At 43.4% G+C, this 17,809-nt stretch overlaps 1 protein-coding gene across 1 annotated transcript in view; it reads left to right on the forward strand.

The window, feature by feature from the left end:
• The window catches only part of LOC144817780 (uncharacterized), an 85,158-nt gene that overhangs the window by 22,028 nt on the left and 45,321 nt on the right, over positions 1-17,809 (forward strand). The window contains exon 3 of the mRNA XM_078674594.1: positions 9,765-10,611. Coding sequence (XP_078530720.1) covers positions 9,765-10,611 — 847 coding nt within the window. The remainder of the gene's footprint in view (positions 1-9,764; positions 10,612-17,809) is intronic.

The following is a 17,809-nucleotide window of genomic DNA, read 5'->3' on the forward strand; positions in this document are numbered from 1 at the left end:
TTGAAGTGGGCTCTCCTTTGGAAACCGGGCCGCCCCGCTCCCTCTCTTCTCAGAGAAGCAGGGGCCCGCCTTGATGTAGCTCCCAGCGCTTAAGCGGGAAGCCCGGTGCTCGGCGGCTGCTCCCCGAAGATCTCCTCACCGGCTGCTGACAGGATTTCCCCCGCGAGGACGCAATTGCGCATGTGCGGGGAGTAAGCGGACCAGCCAACAGAGTCTGCTCCGCCTGCCGGATGCGGGTAGTGGCTCCGCAGCGGCCTGCTCGGTCCTAGGCCCCTCCTGTGATGGATCACCAGTTCAACTTTGAATATGCTCAGTGGCGCCGGGCACTATACAGCTAGCCCCCTTTTTCTCTTTCTTAAAGCAGCGCTGTCACGGAAGCGCGATCAGCGCCCCAGGGGTCCCGCTCACGGCGGAATCAGGGAAGACGGCTCAGCCCCAATAACCCTGTCACCCCACTCTTTCTCCTCACGAGTGGGGAGGTTTGCTCACACGCTGCAGGACCAAACACCGGTAAGGGGGTCTCGGCGTCACGCAGGGCAGGAACCTGCTTCACACCATGGAGAGAGGGGGTTAGAGGTGGAATCCCTCACATTTGGACCCCCAGATCTTCAGTTACAGCAGTAATCCACTAACCCTCCATACTGGACAGGAACAGGTGCACAGGAGAACTCCTTGTTTGGTTCCCACAGCAGGGATCTCCGCAGCTCCACAGTCCACTGGGATTGACCCCTTCACCTAACTTGGGCACCTCCCTGACCAGGGTCAGCAGGACGAAACTAACTCGGCTAGGACAGTAGGAATGGGGGGCGGGGAACCCAGACACAGGGCAACCCTTGTAGAGCAGTCCACCCTTAAGGACCCTACCCCTTCCAGACCTCAGCCTTCACTCTAGCTGTTCCTCACTGGCAAGACAAAATGTTTGCCCAGCATTCCGCCTTTTATAGGCTGACCCTCAGAGGTCCAGAAGGGACCAGAAGGTTCTGGAATGCCCTACTCTATCCTATGGGACAGGTTCTAGGTATGTCAGTTCTGACAGTTGGTAGCCACCATTTTGTGACTCCAAAGAAATTCCTGTCAGGAAAGGCCTCTAGGCCTGAGGTGAAAAACTATAAGGGCGAAAGAGCACCTATCCCCCAGACCAACACCTTGAAAAATCTAGTGGACACAAAAAAAAAATGAATAAGGGTATGAGGGGCAAAAAGGGGACAAAATAAATAATAAATTGGAGGGACTACGCAAAAGGCCAGACAGGTCTAACACTCCCATTGACTGAATGGTTACATCCCGGACAAGTGCGCCCCCTACAGTGGGTACACGTCGGTGCCATCTGCACCGTACATGCCTGGTTGGGGAGATGGGTCTCCCCCTGTGTCCGAGTCGTAAGGCTGCGGGTAACAGAGGGTCCGACGCGGACTCCTGAAGTCCAACTCCGGGAGTTATTTCGAGCCAGATGCTCCGACTCAATCCGGCTGTCCAAATCGAGCATCGTACTAGCTCAGTCATGAAATGTTTCCATTGCGTGCCACGGTTTGCTTGTGACCAAGTCGTACGGAGCGGTTTGGACCCGGAAACAATTCGGATGGAGATTTCGCACTTGTTCGCATCGTACTTCAAGGCCCGGACCCGTGTACGAATCGGACGGAAATCCAGCCTCCGAATCGGATCCGCTAATGCCAAACCCGATTTGGTGCCCTTCCGACCGAGCTCGGAATCGGCCCCTCAGTAGCGAGCATTGCTTCAATGAATTAACAGGATACATACACTACCGGACTGAAGCTCTTTGAATTGTAGAAATGTAAAATTGTAGTACAGTGCTAGTGGAACTGCCCTTGTCTACAGTGGACTGACAGAGCTTGGAGGTATGTATAAGGAATCTAGGATGTTACTTACATTTTTTTAAAGGCTTTGAGGTCCTGTCTGTGGAAGGAAAAGCCTATTGTCTACCTAGAGCCACTTTAATTCACTTGACTTTTTTTTAAATATCCAAGTGAGTTAATATTGAAATTAAAGGAAAGTATAATACTGGAAAATACGGAATTAACTATTATGGTGATAAAATAATGAATAGTAAGAGTGCCCCACGAAGTGCGGCAATATATTTTTTATAATTGTAAAAGAAAAATTTATAAATATGTTAAACTAAATAACGTATTGCTGATTAAATATCTGCTAATAGTTGGCAAGCCATCTAATGCCATGCTATATGCTGAGTGCAGAAGCAAACGATTGTTAAGAAAGGCACATGGCCACAAAGAAAGGCTGTGTTTATTTTACATTATCAACAGGCTGCAGAAAGCAGGGCCTGATAATGAGCAGTTCTGGAGTCAGATTTATGACCCAGGGTCAGGCACAGAGGTGAAGATCCGAAGCACTGAGGAATTTAAATTCTATATAAAAGTCCTTATCAACTCAGTATTGGAGCTGAGAACAAAATGATGCTTCTGGATGTATTTAAATCGGAGAAAATTAAAATGAGAGTTGAATAAATGAATACATTAATTCTTCATTTTAAATTTCTCCCATTTCAAACCATTTCATTTGCAAATAGCAGGCTTCTTGCCCCCAGTAGTTACTGGACCATAATTATAACTGATAAATAAATAATATTTTCTAAATAGGAGAAATATAGAGTGAAGAAAAATATTTCTATGGAACATTATGGGCTAATTACAATGTAGGGCCAATCGCCACCGCCTGCATGGCGGTGGTGATCCGCCCTACATTTCCCTCTGACCGCCACCCATTTCCACCGCCATATTAGTATGGCAGGGGGACTACGGCGGATGGAAAGACTGTTTGCCGGTTTTCTGCCGGTCGAGCAGTCGGCCGGGCGGAAAAGGGGCTAGGTATGGTGACAGTGTCTGCAAGACGCCACTATCCATATTACCATGGGTGTGGGAAGTAGCCTTTCTGTGGCGGCGATGCCACTACGGAAAGGCATGCAGATTTTGCTGTTCGGTCCTGTTGTGGGCCCCCAGGTTATTGGGGGGGTGTGGTGCACATGGGGGTACCTGTGGTACCCTCCTATGTTGTGCTTGTCACCTTGTGCATGACAATGCACACAGTGCATTCCCACCTGAGTGGCGGGCGGTGCTGTGAGCACCCCCCCAAAATGCTAAGAATTGAGGATGCCACAGTGGCATCCTAATTGCAGGTGCGGGACCACTGCACCACTGGCGGCTGGTCCCAGCAATGCTAGGGTGGCGGGTGGACGAAAGTTCGCCCGCCGTCCTAATCGGTCTGTACTTCTTAATGTTTTCCTCTTGTGTTAAATTAGCCAGTTATGTCTTAAACGTTTCTGAAGCAAGTTTCTTCACTTTAAGTTCCTCCCACTAAAACAAATGAATGTTGACCAAACAATATTATGTTTTTCAACACTGGGGGTCTTCATCAGGACACAGACAGAGGAAGCAACTTCCCAAACTACTTACTCTATTTACCTCCTGATGATGCCCCCAACAAATTATTTAATGGATCAAAACATCGGTATATATTTTTGTTGACTGTCAAATAATATTGCATTTAACTTGCACTTCAATTCTTAAGTCCTAATGTTGAATACTTGAAATTATTTGGTCTACCTTTATTTTTGAATATTTTATGTAACTTTCCACCATCTCAAATTGTTTTCACCTTTGTCACCAATCACTTTCACTGCGCCATTTATGAAGCACCTATTGTATATAGTGACTGGCCTTCTACCTCAAATTTTTTCTACCTTTCACAGCAAACTCTAGAAGATGCGTGACACATCTTATATTTATAATTCTGATGGATACATCTGCCTGTGGATTCCTCACCTTATGAGTATCCCTGGTGCCAGCATTACGCGGAACTTTTTTCTAGCTCTCCATGCCGACGAGGTCGTCACAATGCCACGCCTTGCAAGCGGCTCCGCATGACGTCACTGGAGCTATAAGAAGACCACATCGGCGTGATGACGTCAGTTCCCTTTTTCCGCGCTTTCGACGCTAACAGTTTTTCTGGGACTCTCCATACTTTTGACAGGATACCTTGTAATTTAGATTGTATCTATCTGTGTTATGGCAAGTCTGCCCCTAGGAAGTCAGGCTTGAAGCCTTGTAAAGAATGCGGGGGTCATATGTCGATCACTGACCCTCATGAGGACTGTCTGTGGTGTGTATAGTCTGACCACAACATTGAGGACTGTTCTTCTTGCAGGAAGATGAACCCGAAGGCTCTGAAGGAATGGGAAGGCAAGTTGTATATGGCTAAGACAAGAAAAGAAAAAAGGGGTCGTAAACGATCAAAGTCAAGGTCGTCGACATCGCATGACTCCAAAAGGAAGCATAAGAAGAAGAAGACGCATGCATCTTTCGTCGAAGGCTATGGTTTCGAGGTCGATTTCTGCAGCACCTCGACGTCAAGAAAAGGACTTTCTCTCTCCTTCAGTATCTCCTCTTACAAGGGGACTCTGGCGCAGTCACCGATGCTGAGATTTTCACCGACTCCAGAGGGTGTGTCAAATCTGGCTGATGATGAGGTTCCTTCAGCTCCTGCAGTTCCGCCTGTGGCTCCGGCGGCTCCGACTACAGAGGTGCCTCGTTTGGATCTCAAAACGGCTCAGTACCCACATTTTCCGGTGCCGGATTCCGATCCATTGCATTTTTTAAATGGGAAGTATGGCCAGAGACTCGTACCCCTCTGGTGCACTTTCGGGTCCCATGGTTCCTATGGCATTTAATTTGAGTGTGCCTCACCAGTATCTGGTTCCAAGGATGTGGACGCCGTATGGGCAGTCCCCGACTCCATCCCATGAACCTTCTCGGATTCGATCGGCGCTGGTTACTACTGCAGATCCTCCTTCGACGCCGCTCCCGGAGACCAACTGTACACATCCTTACATTGGAAACCCACGGAGCGTAACACTCTACTCACGTACAATAGCCATCATCCAAGGGCTCTTAGGGATAAACTACCATATGGCCAATTTTTAAAACTGTGGCGCAAATGCACCAAAAAAGACGACAATATGAGAGAGGCAAATGTACTGAGAAACACATTAATATCAAGAGGATACCCCAGGAAACTAATAAAGAACTCACTGAAAAGAGCCTGGTTCTGTCCCAGAGAGGCATTGCTCATGCCTAAAGAAAAATCCAAAATAAACAAACTCATCTGTGCCACTAAATTTGGTGTACACACGAACAAGCTACGCCGATTGATTACTAAGAACTGGCATATCATTAAGAGCATAGAACCAAGTATAGAAGTCCCCATGTTTGCCTATAAAAGGGGCAGAAACATAAAAGACCATCTCATTAGATCATCCCTAGAGATTCCTATACAAACAACCAGAACACTGCACGCTGCTTGGAGGCTTCCAGAAGTTAAAGGAAACTATACATGCGGCAACTGTGTGGCATGCACATTCACCTGTAGCACAAAAACATTTGAACATGGAAATGTCAAGCAGATTCTAGAATTTTTTGCCATCTGTAACACAAACAACGTAGTATACTGCATTACCTGCCCATGTGGTCTCCCATACATAGGCCAGACTCAACAACCAATCAAAGCGCGCATTGGACAGCACCGTAGCAGAATCAAGAACGCAGTCCTCAATACCCCACTTGTCAACCACTACCTAGAGAAATCTCACACATCAGTGGAGCTTAGGTGGCAGGTCATGGACAAAGTTCAGATCCCTGTCAGGGGGGGTGACCTTTCTCAAAAACTCCAAAGACTAGAGTGTCGTTGGATTGAACATAACTCAATTGTAGACGGGCTCAACTCCGCAGAGGAGTGGTGCAGTTTTGTTACTTCACTGGCATCGTAAATTCCATTCGGCATTACTACTCCCCTTGTCAATAGTTCTAACCTGGCATTCAGGGGCTTGACCTATCTGGTTAACAGGGGATATTTGCAGTTAGAATAACACAACAAGGTTTTCTGTTCAGGTACTACTGTGCGGAATGATTGAAAGTATGCATACCTTCTGTTATAGCGCTATTATCGAACATGTATTAATTGTGGTAGCACAGTCGACCAGTGTACTCTATACCTATGTGATGAATAGACCGCCCATAATGTAACCATGCTACACTCACGATATGCGTAATGGCGGCTAGTACACGCCTTATAGGACCACTTGAACCTGTAGATATTGCTATATTGTCGTCGCTACATAAGTTAAGGTTATTAAATGTTTGCTTTGCTTTAACATAAGCTCCTGCAAATGTAAGCTCATTGTTATCACTGTATGTTAAAAAACGGCACATATTGACATGATCATGATCACTGACTGTATTGACACTGTTTGCAATGGTACATCATGCCTCATCGACCACCACATTGTTTCGCATTGAAATCTTCTGATGCTAGTATTATTGTTAAAACCATATGAATATTGATTGATTATACGGATGTGATGCTATATGCCCAACACATGCATTTAGATTATGCTACTTCTACCATTACTCCATAAGTTCCTAACATTTTCCACCCCTCTCTATCCAATTGCCGCAACACAATGTTAAGGTTCCCCTAATACCCGGGATTGCACCAATAGATGCCCTTGAACTATATATACAGAACTCCACTTGGCTGTACATTTTCCACCACACACGGTTAAGTCTGTTGGCCCTTTCCATGATTATGTGCCGTTTCCATCAACATACCTCCATCGAGGGCCACATGGTCCTCTATGATGGTCATATGCTGACTAGATCCTCCGAGAAGGGTTGTGCACGGATTAGAGGCCTACACCACAATAATGACTGTTCGTACAGACACATTTTTAATTCAATCCAATTCATCTTAAAATCCTCTTGGTTTTTGCAAATTGCCGGTATTTGGTTATATGTTTCTCTAAACCGTGTATCACTGGTTAGTGCCCGGTTCATTACCCAGAGTACCCCACAGTCCCTCGCACAATGCGACTGATACGGATTAGTAACTAAATGTAAAGTAGAAATCTCTTGTTTTTTTAACCACACCATTATTTCTCACTTCAGTAGTAGAGGTTTGTTTCTCTATATGTTCACTTGGGACACACTGTCACTTTATGATTATTTGTATGGATAGGATATTTTAGATACTTTGTAAAAATTGGTTACGTTTACTTACATAAACTATGCGAATTGTTGATCACACTCACCAAGTGTATATACAGCTTCTTTTTTTGACATCCCAGATACCACCCACATTGCCATTGTGCTTTGCATTTATCAGAAAAAAGATATATTTATCCACAGGAGCCGTTGTTGTTCTTATAAGAATTCCCTTGTCTATGGCATAACAACATTACCTATAAAAAACATAACCACAGCCCATCACCTCAATCCTAACTTGTCACTCTACCTCCCATAGGCGCATACCCAACAAGATCCCTTCAAAAGGTTTTTGGATGATGAAATGATACCCACAAACAACAGTTTTGTAGGCCAGATATGGTTAACACCATCGCCAATAACACACCTCACAGATCTTCAAAAGACAACATTAACATTCCTCAGCACAAGCATCACATCCAAAACATATCTGTTAAACTGCTCACTAATCAATGCCCGATCCATTAAGAAAAACAAGTCCCACATTTTAGATCAATTGACAGGTGCAAAGCCTGGCTTATTCTTCATAAATGAATCATGGCTACAGACAAAGTCACAGGAGATCTGTGCTCCAAGATTAACTGGTTGTCTCGTGGACTTAGACGTTGCATTTGTCTTACACATTGATCTTTTGATTGCCTGACTTTACCTGTCAGAATAGTGTATGACCATTTCACTCAACTTTTCATTTCCTTATTTTTACGTTCTTCCAGGTCACTAGCAGATTTACTGTTTCCTGTGACTATACTGGACACATTCATTAATTAGAAAACTACTATGGTGGCTACTTGTTAAGGCAAATCTCACCAGCTAGAGCACTAGCAGAGAAACGTTTGACCACAAAATCACCCATTCTGACTTAGTGCACTTCATCTGTAGTTCTAGGGAGGACCCTTCCCTTGCGAGGCCCTCTCCTATTTATCTTAGGTCAGTCTTCAATACATATAACAGGAAATTGATCAATAAAACATTAAGTTAGGTATTTGGGTAGATTATGCTAGATTACCTAAAAAGAAGACACAAATATAAAATATATAACTGATGTACTTCCTCCTCCTATTAAAGTTGGTAAGATAGGATGCTCAGGATAAGAGCTAATATTATCAAAAGGAAGTTCAAGATTGAAATCGTGAGTATTAGCACTTAATAGTTTCCATGGGCCTGAGTGCTCCATGTGAAATCCACTGTCTAAAACTAGGCCATGATACCCTTGAATACACCTATAGAGATGCACATTAAAGTCTTCAAAAAAGAGATAAGAGACCAGAGATACACTTTGCCTCTATAGTCCCTCAAGAAGGTATGTAAAACGTTTAGCTATGTCAAATGATTAGTTGAGCAATTGACAGTGTTATAATACATCATCAGGGCACAAGCGGTATTGAGAGGACACAATTCCACAACCTGCAGATTAGGAGAACTAGTATAAACTTTTGCGGTTTCCTCTATATGGAAGGAGATTCAAGGAGCATGTATCTCCCTTCGGCCTGACCAGCGGGAGAAGGAACAGCTGGTACATTAAATGAGCTTTAAATGTCCCGCAATAAAGAGTTAGATGCATCACTTCCGCACCATGTAAAGTGGTACATGCGTGACGCAGGGCTCCGAATGATATTTATAAAGCCATGCAAGTCCATCCTGTGTGGCTTTGAGGGGCCTCATAAATCTTGAGTGAGGCGACGCAGTGCATATCGCTGCATTTCCTTCCTCTGCTCTCGGGTGGCATTCCATGGGTATTGCTGTGGTTGTTTCCCACACAACACCCATGGATTTTGACGCTGCCCCAGATTTAAAAAATCAAGTAAACCTGGGGAAGCCCCAAATCCTTATGCCTCCCGAGGTGAGGTGGAACGATGAAAAATATCTTTACTTTTCCTCCTTTATTTCCTCTTTCTAAGCGTGCTGCATCACACATAGAAAGCAGAAAAGTCCTTTTAGGATTATTTCAATGCAGGAAGATGCCCCTTCCTGCACAAAAACAATTGTGCAGGAAGAAAGGGCAGGAATGCACAGTTTTGCATAAATACGGTGCATTCCTGCATTTTCACTTTGGTGTAGGCAGCACAGTACGGTGACTTGAAGCGCTGCCCTGAACCAAAATCCTGTAAACGAGGGCCCAAGTTTCATGGAAACAAAAAAAAAAAAAATGAAATAGAATGTAACCCCCAGTTTATCAGATTACTGATTTCCATACCTGCTACATTCCAGCTTAAAATGTGAACACAGTTCTGATAACTTGCAAACACAATTCTGATACCTAAAAAGAAGTATATACTTTACATGCACAAGAAGAACCTTTAGTAAGTGATACCAGAATGTATAGAGGAATGATCTGTTTTAGGAAGGATTAGAAATGAAAGTATAATGACCACAATTCTTGCTGTTTATTCAGACTTTGAAAACGGAGACAATCAGACACTTTGTGTGTGTTCACCTAGACAATCAGACACTTTGCGTGTGTTCTGGGGTTACCCGTATGTGAATGACAGTTAATACAACATTTAATCAAATGTAATTTGAAGATGGATATTTAATTCAGAGAAGTAAATCATATGCTCACGATCAATGTGCTTCAGCTTGTCCTGCTGACACTCATAGTTACAATGCCCTCCATATATGAATGAACATGAGCTCATGAGCAGAGCCTGATGAAGGACTATGGGATAATGGGTGCCTTCTCTTTCATTCTAGAGACCGTGTTTTTTTGTGTTGATGAGCACAAAACCTGCAAGATTGGCATACCTCCAGCCGCAGAGGGGGACAACTACCACCAACGGGCCATTGAATTAGGAAAGTTAGAGAATGTCAGACATGTTTTCTTCAATCCCAAAGGTGAGATGTTTGTTGTGCGTGGGCACGAGCTTTACAAAGGACCAACACCTTCAGGACAGTGGAATGACTGGTTCCAGTTGGCAAAGTGTATCGGAAGAGGTAATTGGGATGAGGTGAAATTCCCTTTTTTCACCCCTGGAGGCGTCCTCTATGCAATAACCTTTGCCGGGGCGTTAGTTAGAGGCCCTGAACCTAACAACAAACATGTATCCTGGATCCATAAACACGCCACTACCCTAGGCAGTTTTAAGTATTATTTTCCTGATGCTATCTTTTCTGACCCAGAAGGCATCATTTATGCCTCTTGGCAAGGTTCACTTTATAAAATTATCCCCTCAAAAAGTGAAGGGGGCTCAGCTGATCTTCTAAAAGAAAAAGTTGGAAGGTCTGGTTGGGAGGCTCTCTCCGTTTTCATGGGGTGTTCCTATGAAGGCGATCTTTGGTGTGTTGCAAGTGATGGGAAGATGTACTCAGGTCCACTACCTACTGACGAGGAAGAATCATGGTTCGAAAGAGCGAAGAGGATGGGGTCGAATTTTCATTTGTACGATCATATGAACTTCACACATGACAAGACAATTCAGAAGGTTTTGAGACTCGACTTCCTGGTGGACAATGGCAAGATCCTGGACACAGCCCCAGAGCTGGTCGCTCAGCAAGAATATGATAACAAGGACAGCAGCATTCCATTGAATAGCACCTTTGAGTGAGTATGACATGCATGTAATGTAGTTATATGACTACTTTTACAACTATGCTTGCTGCTTATTATGAAACAATTTATTTGTAATGCTCTTCTCGTCACCTTTTCCGCCCCACCACACTGTCTCTCAACCCACCTTTCACCATGAAATCTTAGCCAGGTGACCTACAATGTACCTCTTTAACTGTTCAACCCTTTTCCTGATTTCTCAATATCATGCACCCTAATTACTTGCAATGAGTGATTGATATCACTAACCAGAGTATTTTATTGTATGATTAAACAAAGTCTTTACAATTAGAAGAAAATAGTTTTAAATGAGGAGGAAAAAAGAAAATGTGTATGCTAAGCAGTAAAGTGCATTATCACAAGCAGACAAAAATGGTCCAATAATCAAAGGACTGTGCTAGTGTAGAAAGTTATTTTGGGCTAGCATAATGGAGTTAGCACCCAAGTAACAGTTAGAGGCGGAGACGTTTCAAGGCATGGGCAAACCGGGCTCTGGTCCAGGAACCCAACCTTTCAGGGGGCCCCTGATAGAGCCAGCTATGTTCTGCAGAGTCTTGCCCTGATTAACTAGAATACTTCTTAAACAGATTGCTTTAAATACCATTTTCCTTTCATTTAGTTTTAATGTGGGTGATGTGTGAGTCTATTTCAGACATTTTAAGGAAAATTGTTGTTTGTTTATGTTTCATGGAACAGGCATAAAAAAGTATCTTTTAGAAAAACCATGTGGCATATTAGCAAGAAATACCGATCATTTTCGCTGCCTATCGCCAGATATTATCGCAGAGATAACATGCCATTAGCAACTTTTATCTCCAATGTGATCAAATATCCGGCGATAGCGGCTCAATGCGAGAATATCGCTGGAAATCTATTAACGCCAATAGGGGCTTAATCTGATAATCCACCCCCCACTGACTATACAGGTAAGTCATGTTTTTAGCAGAGGTTAGATTCTAGCGATAATCGCGCTTAGCGTGATCTTTTTTTTTCGCTTCGCCCGCCTTGCTAATAGGCAATAGCAATTTGGGTACGCCCACTTTGCATGTCATTAGCGATAAATATCGCTGACATGCAAAGCGGGCCCCAAACCTGTAGCTATCTCCTAAAAGCTGTCGCTAACTGCTGTTAGCGACTGCTTGCTAATAGGGCGATAAAATTATCGCTGCTTTAGCGGGAAAAAGTCCTGCTAAAGCAGCGATATCGCTCTTGCTAATATGCCCCCATGATCTCACATATGAGAAGTGGAAGAATGTCACAGAAATTATTTGAAGTAATATTAGTAAGCTGCTGATGCAGGACAATATTGCAAACTCACAGCACTATCCCTGAATATCAGATGTACACCATTTAGAATTTGGACTGGTGTGCCTATGTGTTGACAGTGACCCGGCCAAACATTGCATGAAAGAGCTGAAATTGGATCATATTTTCAAAGCTGTTCCAAACAGGGGACCCCAAAATACATTTGTTGCACGGCCTCCAAAATCCTTAAGATGTCCTTGGTTGGAAGACACTAGTGCAGGAATGTTCTGCAGCCGGACTGAACAAGTCTGGAAGTACTCATGCTTGCACGGAGGCCGAATACTCAGCTGGGCAGACCTACTGTGATTATAGCCTGTAAGTGCACAGCTGTAATCAACAGTTCCTGTGCAGTGTGACCAATTAAGCACCTCTTCTATGTATCATTGCGTGAGGATGATGTATTTTGCCAAGTTTCGACTGTGTCATCGGCTCCATGAGATTGAACACCAGGCTTGTGGCTTCATTGTAAGTAGTTCTTATTTGCTTCGCAAGGAACAGTGATCTTAGCAATGTACAGAGTAAGTTCACGAGTGCATGGCAGCAACATAATAAGTGATTAAAGGATTCATACTTGTAGGCACAAAGTCTGCAGTTGGAAGTTTTAATGAGGGACTGCCACTTGGGTTTACTTCTCTGGATTGTAGACCCATTAGCCTGGCAAACATTATTTGTTTCAGGCACACAACTGAGGTAGGGTTGAGGTCTGAGGAACTCAGATTGAACACTGGCATATGATTGTCCCACAGCTAACAATAGTTTGGATTTACTGGGGCAGATTTACAAGCCCCGTGCACCACTTTTGCGCCGCTGTTGCGTCACTTCTGTGATGCAGCGGCGGCGTAAAGCTAGCGCCATGCTGCAGGGGATTTACAACGTGACGCATCTAGGGAGATGCGTCATGTTGTAAAGCCCTGTGCCACATGGCACCTGTGTCAAGTTTCACGTGGGCGTACCGGCGCAGGGTGGGCGTTCCGTCGCAGGGACACCTCATAAAAGTGACGGAGTCAAATCTACACAATTCACTGAGTCACTTTTAAGTCCATTCTGCATCAAAACCCTGCGCCTGCTTGAAGTAGGCATAAGGAAGGATGCAGCATGTCAGGCATAGGGTGCCCCTGTGCATTGCTGGAGCCCCGTCATGCTTGCGACACGACTACAGCAATGCGCCGCCCTTATGCCATAGGATGCGACACGCAACATCCTATCCCTGTGCCATGATGCACCGCATTATAAATGCGGTGCATTTGTGGTGGCGCAGGGAGGGAATTGGGTGTTGCATCTGTTCTGGCGCATCCCTGCTGATTTGCAGAGATGCGCCAGAACTCGTAAATCTGCCCCATTGAGTTTATCCATGTCACATGCCTTGGACAGTATTTCAGTATTGGTGTTTTGATGGCGGCACAGAAGAGCTGCAGACTGTCCAATACTGACTTGTTCAAGTTCAAGTTCAAAAGACCTTTATTCGAATTTCATAAAATTCATAAAAGTACCGATAACAACAACAATTCATTAGATAAATATACAAACAAATAAAACAGTGTTATACAGAGCAGCATTACATGATTTCATAATATACAGCAGTATTACATGATTTCATATTATACAATTCCATACGATAACAATGCAGTGCACTTCATTTCATTATATTATTTACATTGTAGCAGCATTAAAACTAATTATATTCAGGGATTTTCCATCGTTTTACGGGCTCCTATGGCCGATCTTAGGAAAGTGCTGGTGCGAAAAGTCAATTCATCGTTATCCAAAGTAACCAACATGATGTATGATTCTTTGAGTGTGAGTGGTCTGTGCTTTTTGAAATAAGGAGTTAAAAACCATTTAATGAATCTAAGATAAAATTTGCAGAAAAATAGGAAGTGCAAATCGTCCTGTGTACTCACACCATCACAGGGCATGGAGTGAAATCAGCACTATGGCGATATCCCAAAGGAAAAGACAACAAAAATTTTACGGTACCCGCCCTTAAGCGAAACAGTAGTGATCGCTCCCAGCTGGTCATGGGAAGGGAAAGATAAGGCGGCAAAGTTTGTCTACATAATTCATTTCCTATGTATTTCATAACACTTGATTTCTTTGATTCACTTCTTATCCGTTCATTATTCTAAAGTGCATAAAGTGCATTTTTTACCTCGATTTTATCCTTTGACTTGTTGATTTGAAGGGTGGCTATATATCTGTAAAGATATAGTAACCAGGGGTTCCCTTCTTGGGCAAAGATGTTCTGGAGAAGGGCTTTCATGGTATTGGGTGTGGCCTTTTTGATACTATAGTAGTAATTTATGAAGAACTCCATGTCTGACCCTCCTGGCTGAATTCCAGCCTTATTAAGCAACTCTGGAGATATGTGGGAAGTCTAAAGACCATTTTATATGCCTTGAGCTGATACTTATCCATGATGTTGACTAGATAGCCCGGATAGGATCCTTGTTAGGCGGGTTGCTGGTATTACTCGTCTTATTGGGGCAATGGAAGGGCTTTCCAGGATATTGTTTAGTTTGCACATTTAATTTAATTTAATTTAATTTAATTTAATTTAATTTAATTTCAGTTATAATTGCTTCCACCTTTTTTGCAGTGTGTGTAAGGTGCTTTTGACTCCTCTTTTGGTTGATACCCAAACATCTAGATAGTTGCTATCAGCTTTTTCGATTTTTAGTAAGCCCAGGTTCCAGGTGAGATTTGTTTTTTGGTTGAATTACCAAAGACTTATACTTCGGTCTTGGAACCATTAGCCACCATTTTGTTGTCCTGATTGTACCTATGCAAGGCATTAAGGTCCCTCTGTAGGCCAAATGTAGCACGAATAGGAATTTACCTTGAAAAAACAAAAGACAAGAGGCGTTTGGCAAAACAGGAACAGTTGGTTTAATCAAACATTTCGGCCAGGAGAACAGTTACAGAAACGGGGTAGGAGGACTGTCTTAAAGAACAATCGATCTGAGCGTGTTGTATACTTTTCTTTGAGCATCATAAAACAATTTTAGCATTCCTTTTTAGGTAAAGAGTGTGGGCCGTTGTCTTGGAGCCGTAAATAAAGTCCTGATGACAAAAGCAGGTGGGTCCTGACCTTGCGTAGATCCAATGTGGGCCAGTTGTTCAGCATGAGGGGCATGTGATTGCTGTGTGTGCTGTGTTTTGATTGGCTGAGTGTTCCTAACTGTATGCGTCATCTGACTTTATGGTGTTCTGAGAATGGGTGCAGCCCTCTGGACATGTGCTTTTTGGGGAAAATCTCCCTGGACCATTCTGAAGTCACTGTGCCTATCGGTTGGATTGATCTGAGTTCCCTGTTTGCGCATTCGTCTGCCGGCTAGGCGCTACCCCACCTGTAACCTGTCAATCAGCAACCTCAGGCCTAGGTCTCAGAGCCTGTCAGGCCACCTATTTATGAATCAGGGTTAATGGAGAGTTCATTAAGGGTGAATTTGATAATAGTGATGCAATTTTGTTGTTAAATGTGAATGTACCATTGTTCACATCGGCATCAACCTTTTCAATATTAACACACTTTTAGATTGGTCAAGGAGATTGATTTTGTCAGCATATTGAAGTAGTAGACTTTTGGAACTTACAGGTTTTACGCATGATATAATTTGCTTTTTTCAGACCTGCACCCATGTCTGCAGTGTAGAGGTTAGATAGCAAGGGCGCTAACACGCAACCTTGCTTGAGGCTATTGCCTGTCTGGATTTTCCTGCTAACTGATGTCATTGTTAACTTAACCCGTACTCAAGTAGAGGTGTATAGGGATATTACAGCAGTGCTGCAAGCCTACTAGTAGTATTTGATTTACAGGCCCAGGGCACACACAGCGCACTGTACCAGGGTCATAGTAGTAAACCAAATAAGCCAATTATGGAAATACCAATTCACAAACACAACTTACACGGAGAGCATATGCACTTTAGTACTTATAAGCAGTGGTAAAGTGCCCAGAATCCCAAAACCAATGAAAAATAGGTAAAAAATGGGAGGCCAAATATCAAAAAGTGTGTGGGTGAACCCGCTGAAAAAGCCAAGTCTAACAGGGGTTCAGGATGGAGCCCCTCCATCTCTCTGGGACTTTCTTGGTCGCTAGGAAAGATTGAAAAGGTGAGATTAAGATGATGGTCCACAGGTCTGGATCTCCCATGAAGACATTGGCAGCTATACCGTTTGGGTCTGGCAATCGTGTTGCTCCGGTCTTCTTTGGATTTTATAGACAATATTTTGTGTGATCTTAACCTCTGGGTTTTGGGCTTCCAGATAAGTACTTGGAGCATCCGGTTCAGTGTCAATAGGAGTTTTTGATGCATATAGGTTATGTACATGCCGAGTCCACTGCTGTTGAGTGATGCTGTTGATTCTGGCAGTTGGCCGGCTCATTGTATTCTTGAGGCACTTCCAAAGATCGGCTTGCCACTGTTTGCCCATCAATGTATGAACTTGCATCCATTTAGTTTCCAGCTTCTCACATTTTGCTGCTTCCATACTTCCTATTTGTGCTGTTTGTTTAAGATCTGCAATTGACCTTTTTGGTCTTCCTTTGTTGTTTTTTACCATTCTTTTTGACAGGCTTTTTGGAGTCTGCATATCTTCAGTTTACTGGCAGTTATATGTGGCTTTGTAATAGTCTGTGAGGAGGTGGCAGATGTTCTGTAAAGGAGGGATTATTTCTAAGCACTTGGTGTGTTTCCTTAAGGATTGAGACCCACTCAGCTGCAAGAAGTTCTCCATTCAAGGTCTTAATGTGCAGGTTTCTGGAGGATTTCCATATTTTAAGTTTCCGCAGGTTCAGTTGACCCCTTTTATCCTTCTGATTAGGTGCCTGCTTTCTTCGCCCATTGAAATGTTTCCCAACCTTACGGAGCTAACTTTTAAAATATAACAAGACCGAAGTAGTCACTCTCGGAACAGGTCGGGATCTCAAAGTTCAACGGGGCATCTAGGGTTTTTGCTGTGGTAAATACATAATTCAAAGCGTTGATTCCCTCACATGACTTCTGGAATTTTGGAGCCAATGGGGTACTTTCTATATAGTGCTAGATTGATCTTAACTGTGGTTGATAAAAAGAGTGACAAGCAGATTGGTGTGGTGGCTCTCTCCCTCCTGGTATGGTTGGAAAGCTCACAGGTGGCGCTGGTGGAAGTCGCCACATACGATCACTTCAAAAGTTGTATTTCCGAAGAGCACAGATTCAAGAGAGTCACGAAATATGAACAGCCGATCTGTGTGATTTTCACCAAAACTATTGAAGTATACTTTAACCAATAGGGCCTTCAGAGGCTTGCCATTTAGAAACATACCTTCCATGATAGCTAACTGGATCATTTTGTCTTGGATTTCGAGGAGTTTGACATTCATATCCACACTCAAGGATGCATAGATTGAGAGGTTGCCTGAGGGTCAAATAAATTCGATCATGTGGCAGTTTGGTGCATTCTGTAAAATCCAGAGATTAGGATGGGACGTATTTCCAAGGTCTATTTTTTATATTTTTTTTTTGACAAGAACAAATATCAACATATACAATTTATTGTTAATATTACTTCTTTACATTTGGTCGATACATTTGCGCGCTCGCTAATTCACACATGCCTTCACCACCATCACACGTCGTCGTCTGAACACTCTCTTCATCCTGGGGGGGGGTGCAGATGACTCCCCTATATGTATTCAATTTTACCTAGATTCTTCCTCATTTTTTTGGGCATTTCCTATTAATAAATGTGGTCTTCTCCGCTGCCATGATTATATCCATAATGTTACCCCACTGCATTACAGATGGTACAGTCTCAATCCCCCACTTTTGCGCAATGTTTCTCTTGGCTATTATCATGCCTGTCGTTGCCCATTGCCGTTCGGCATGAGTAAGATCTGTAAATT

The sequence above is a fragment of the Lissotriton helveticus genome, chromosome 2_1, assembly GCF_964261635.1.
Source record: "Lissotriton helveticus chromosome 2_1, aLisHel1.1, whole genome shotgun sequence".
Lineage (NCBI taxonomy): Eukaryota > Metazoa > Chordata > Amphibia > Caudata > Salamandridae > Lissotriton > Lissotriton helveticus.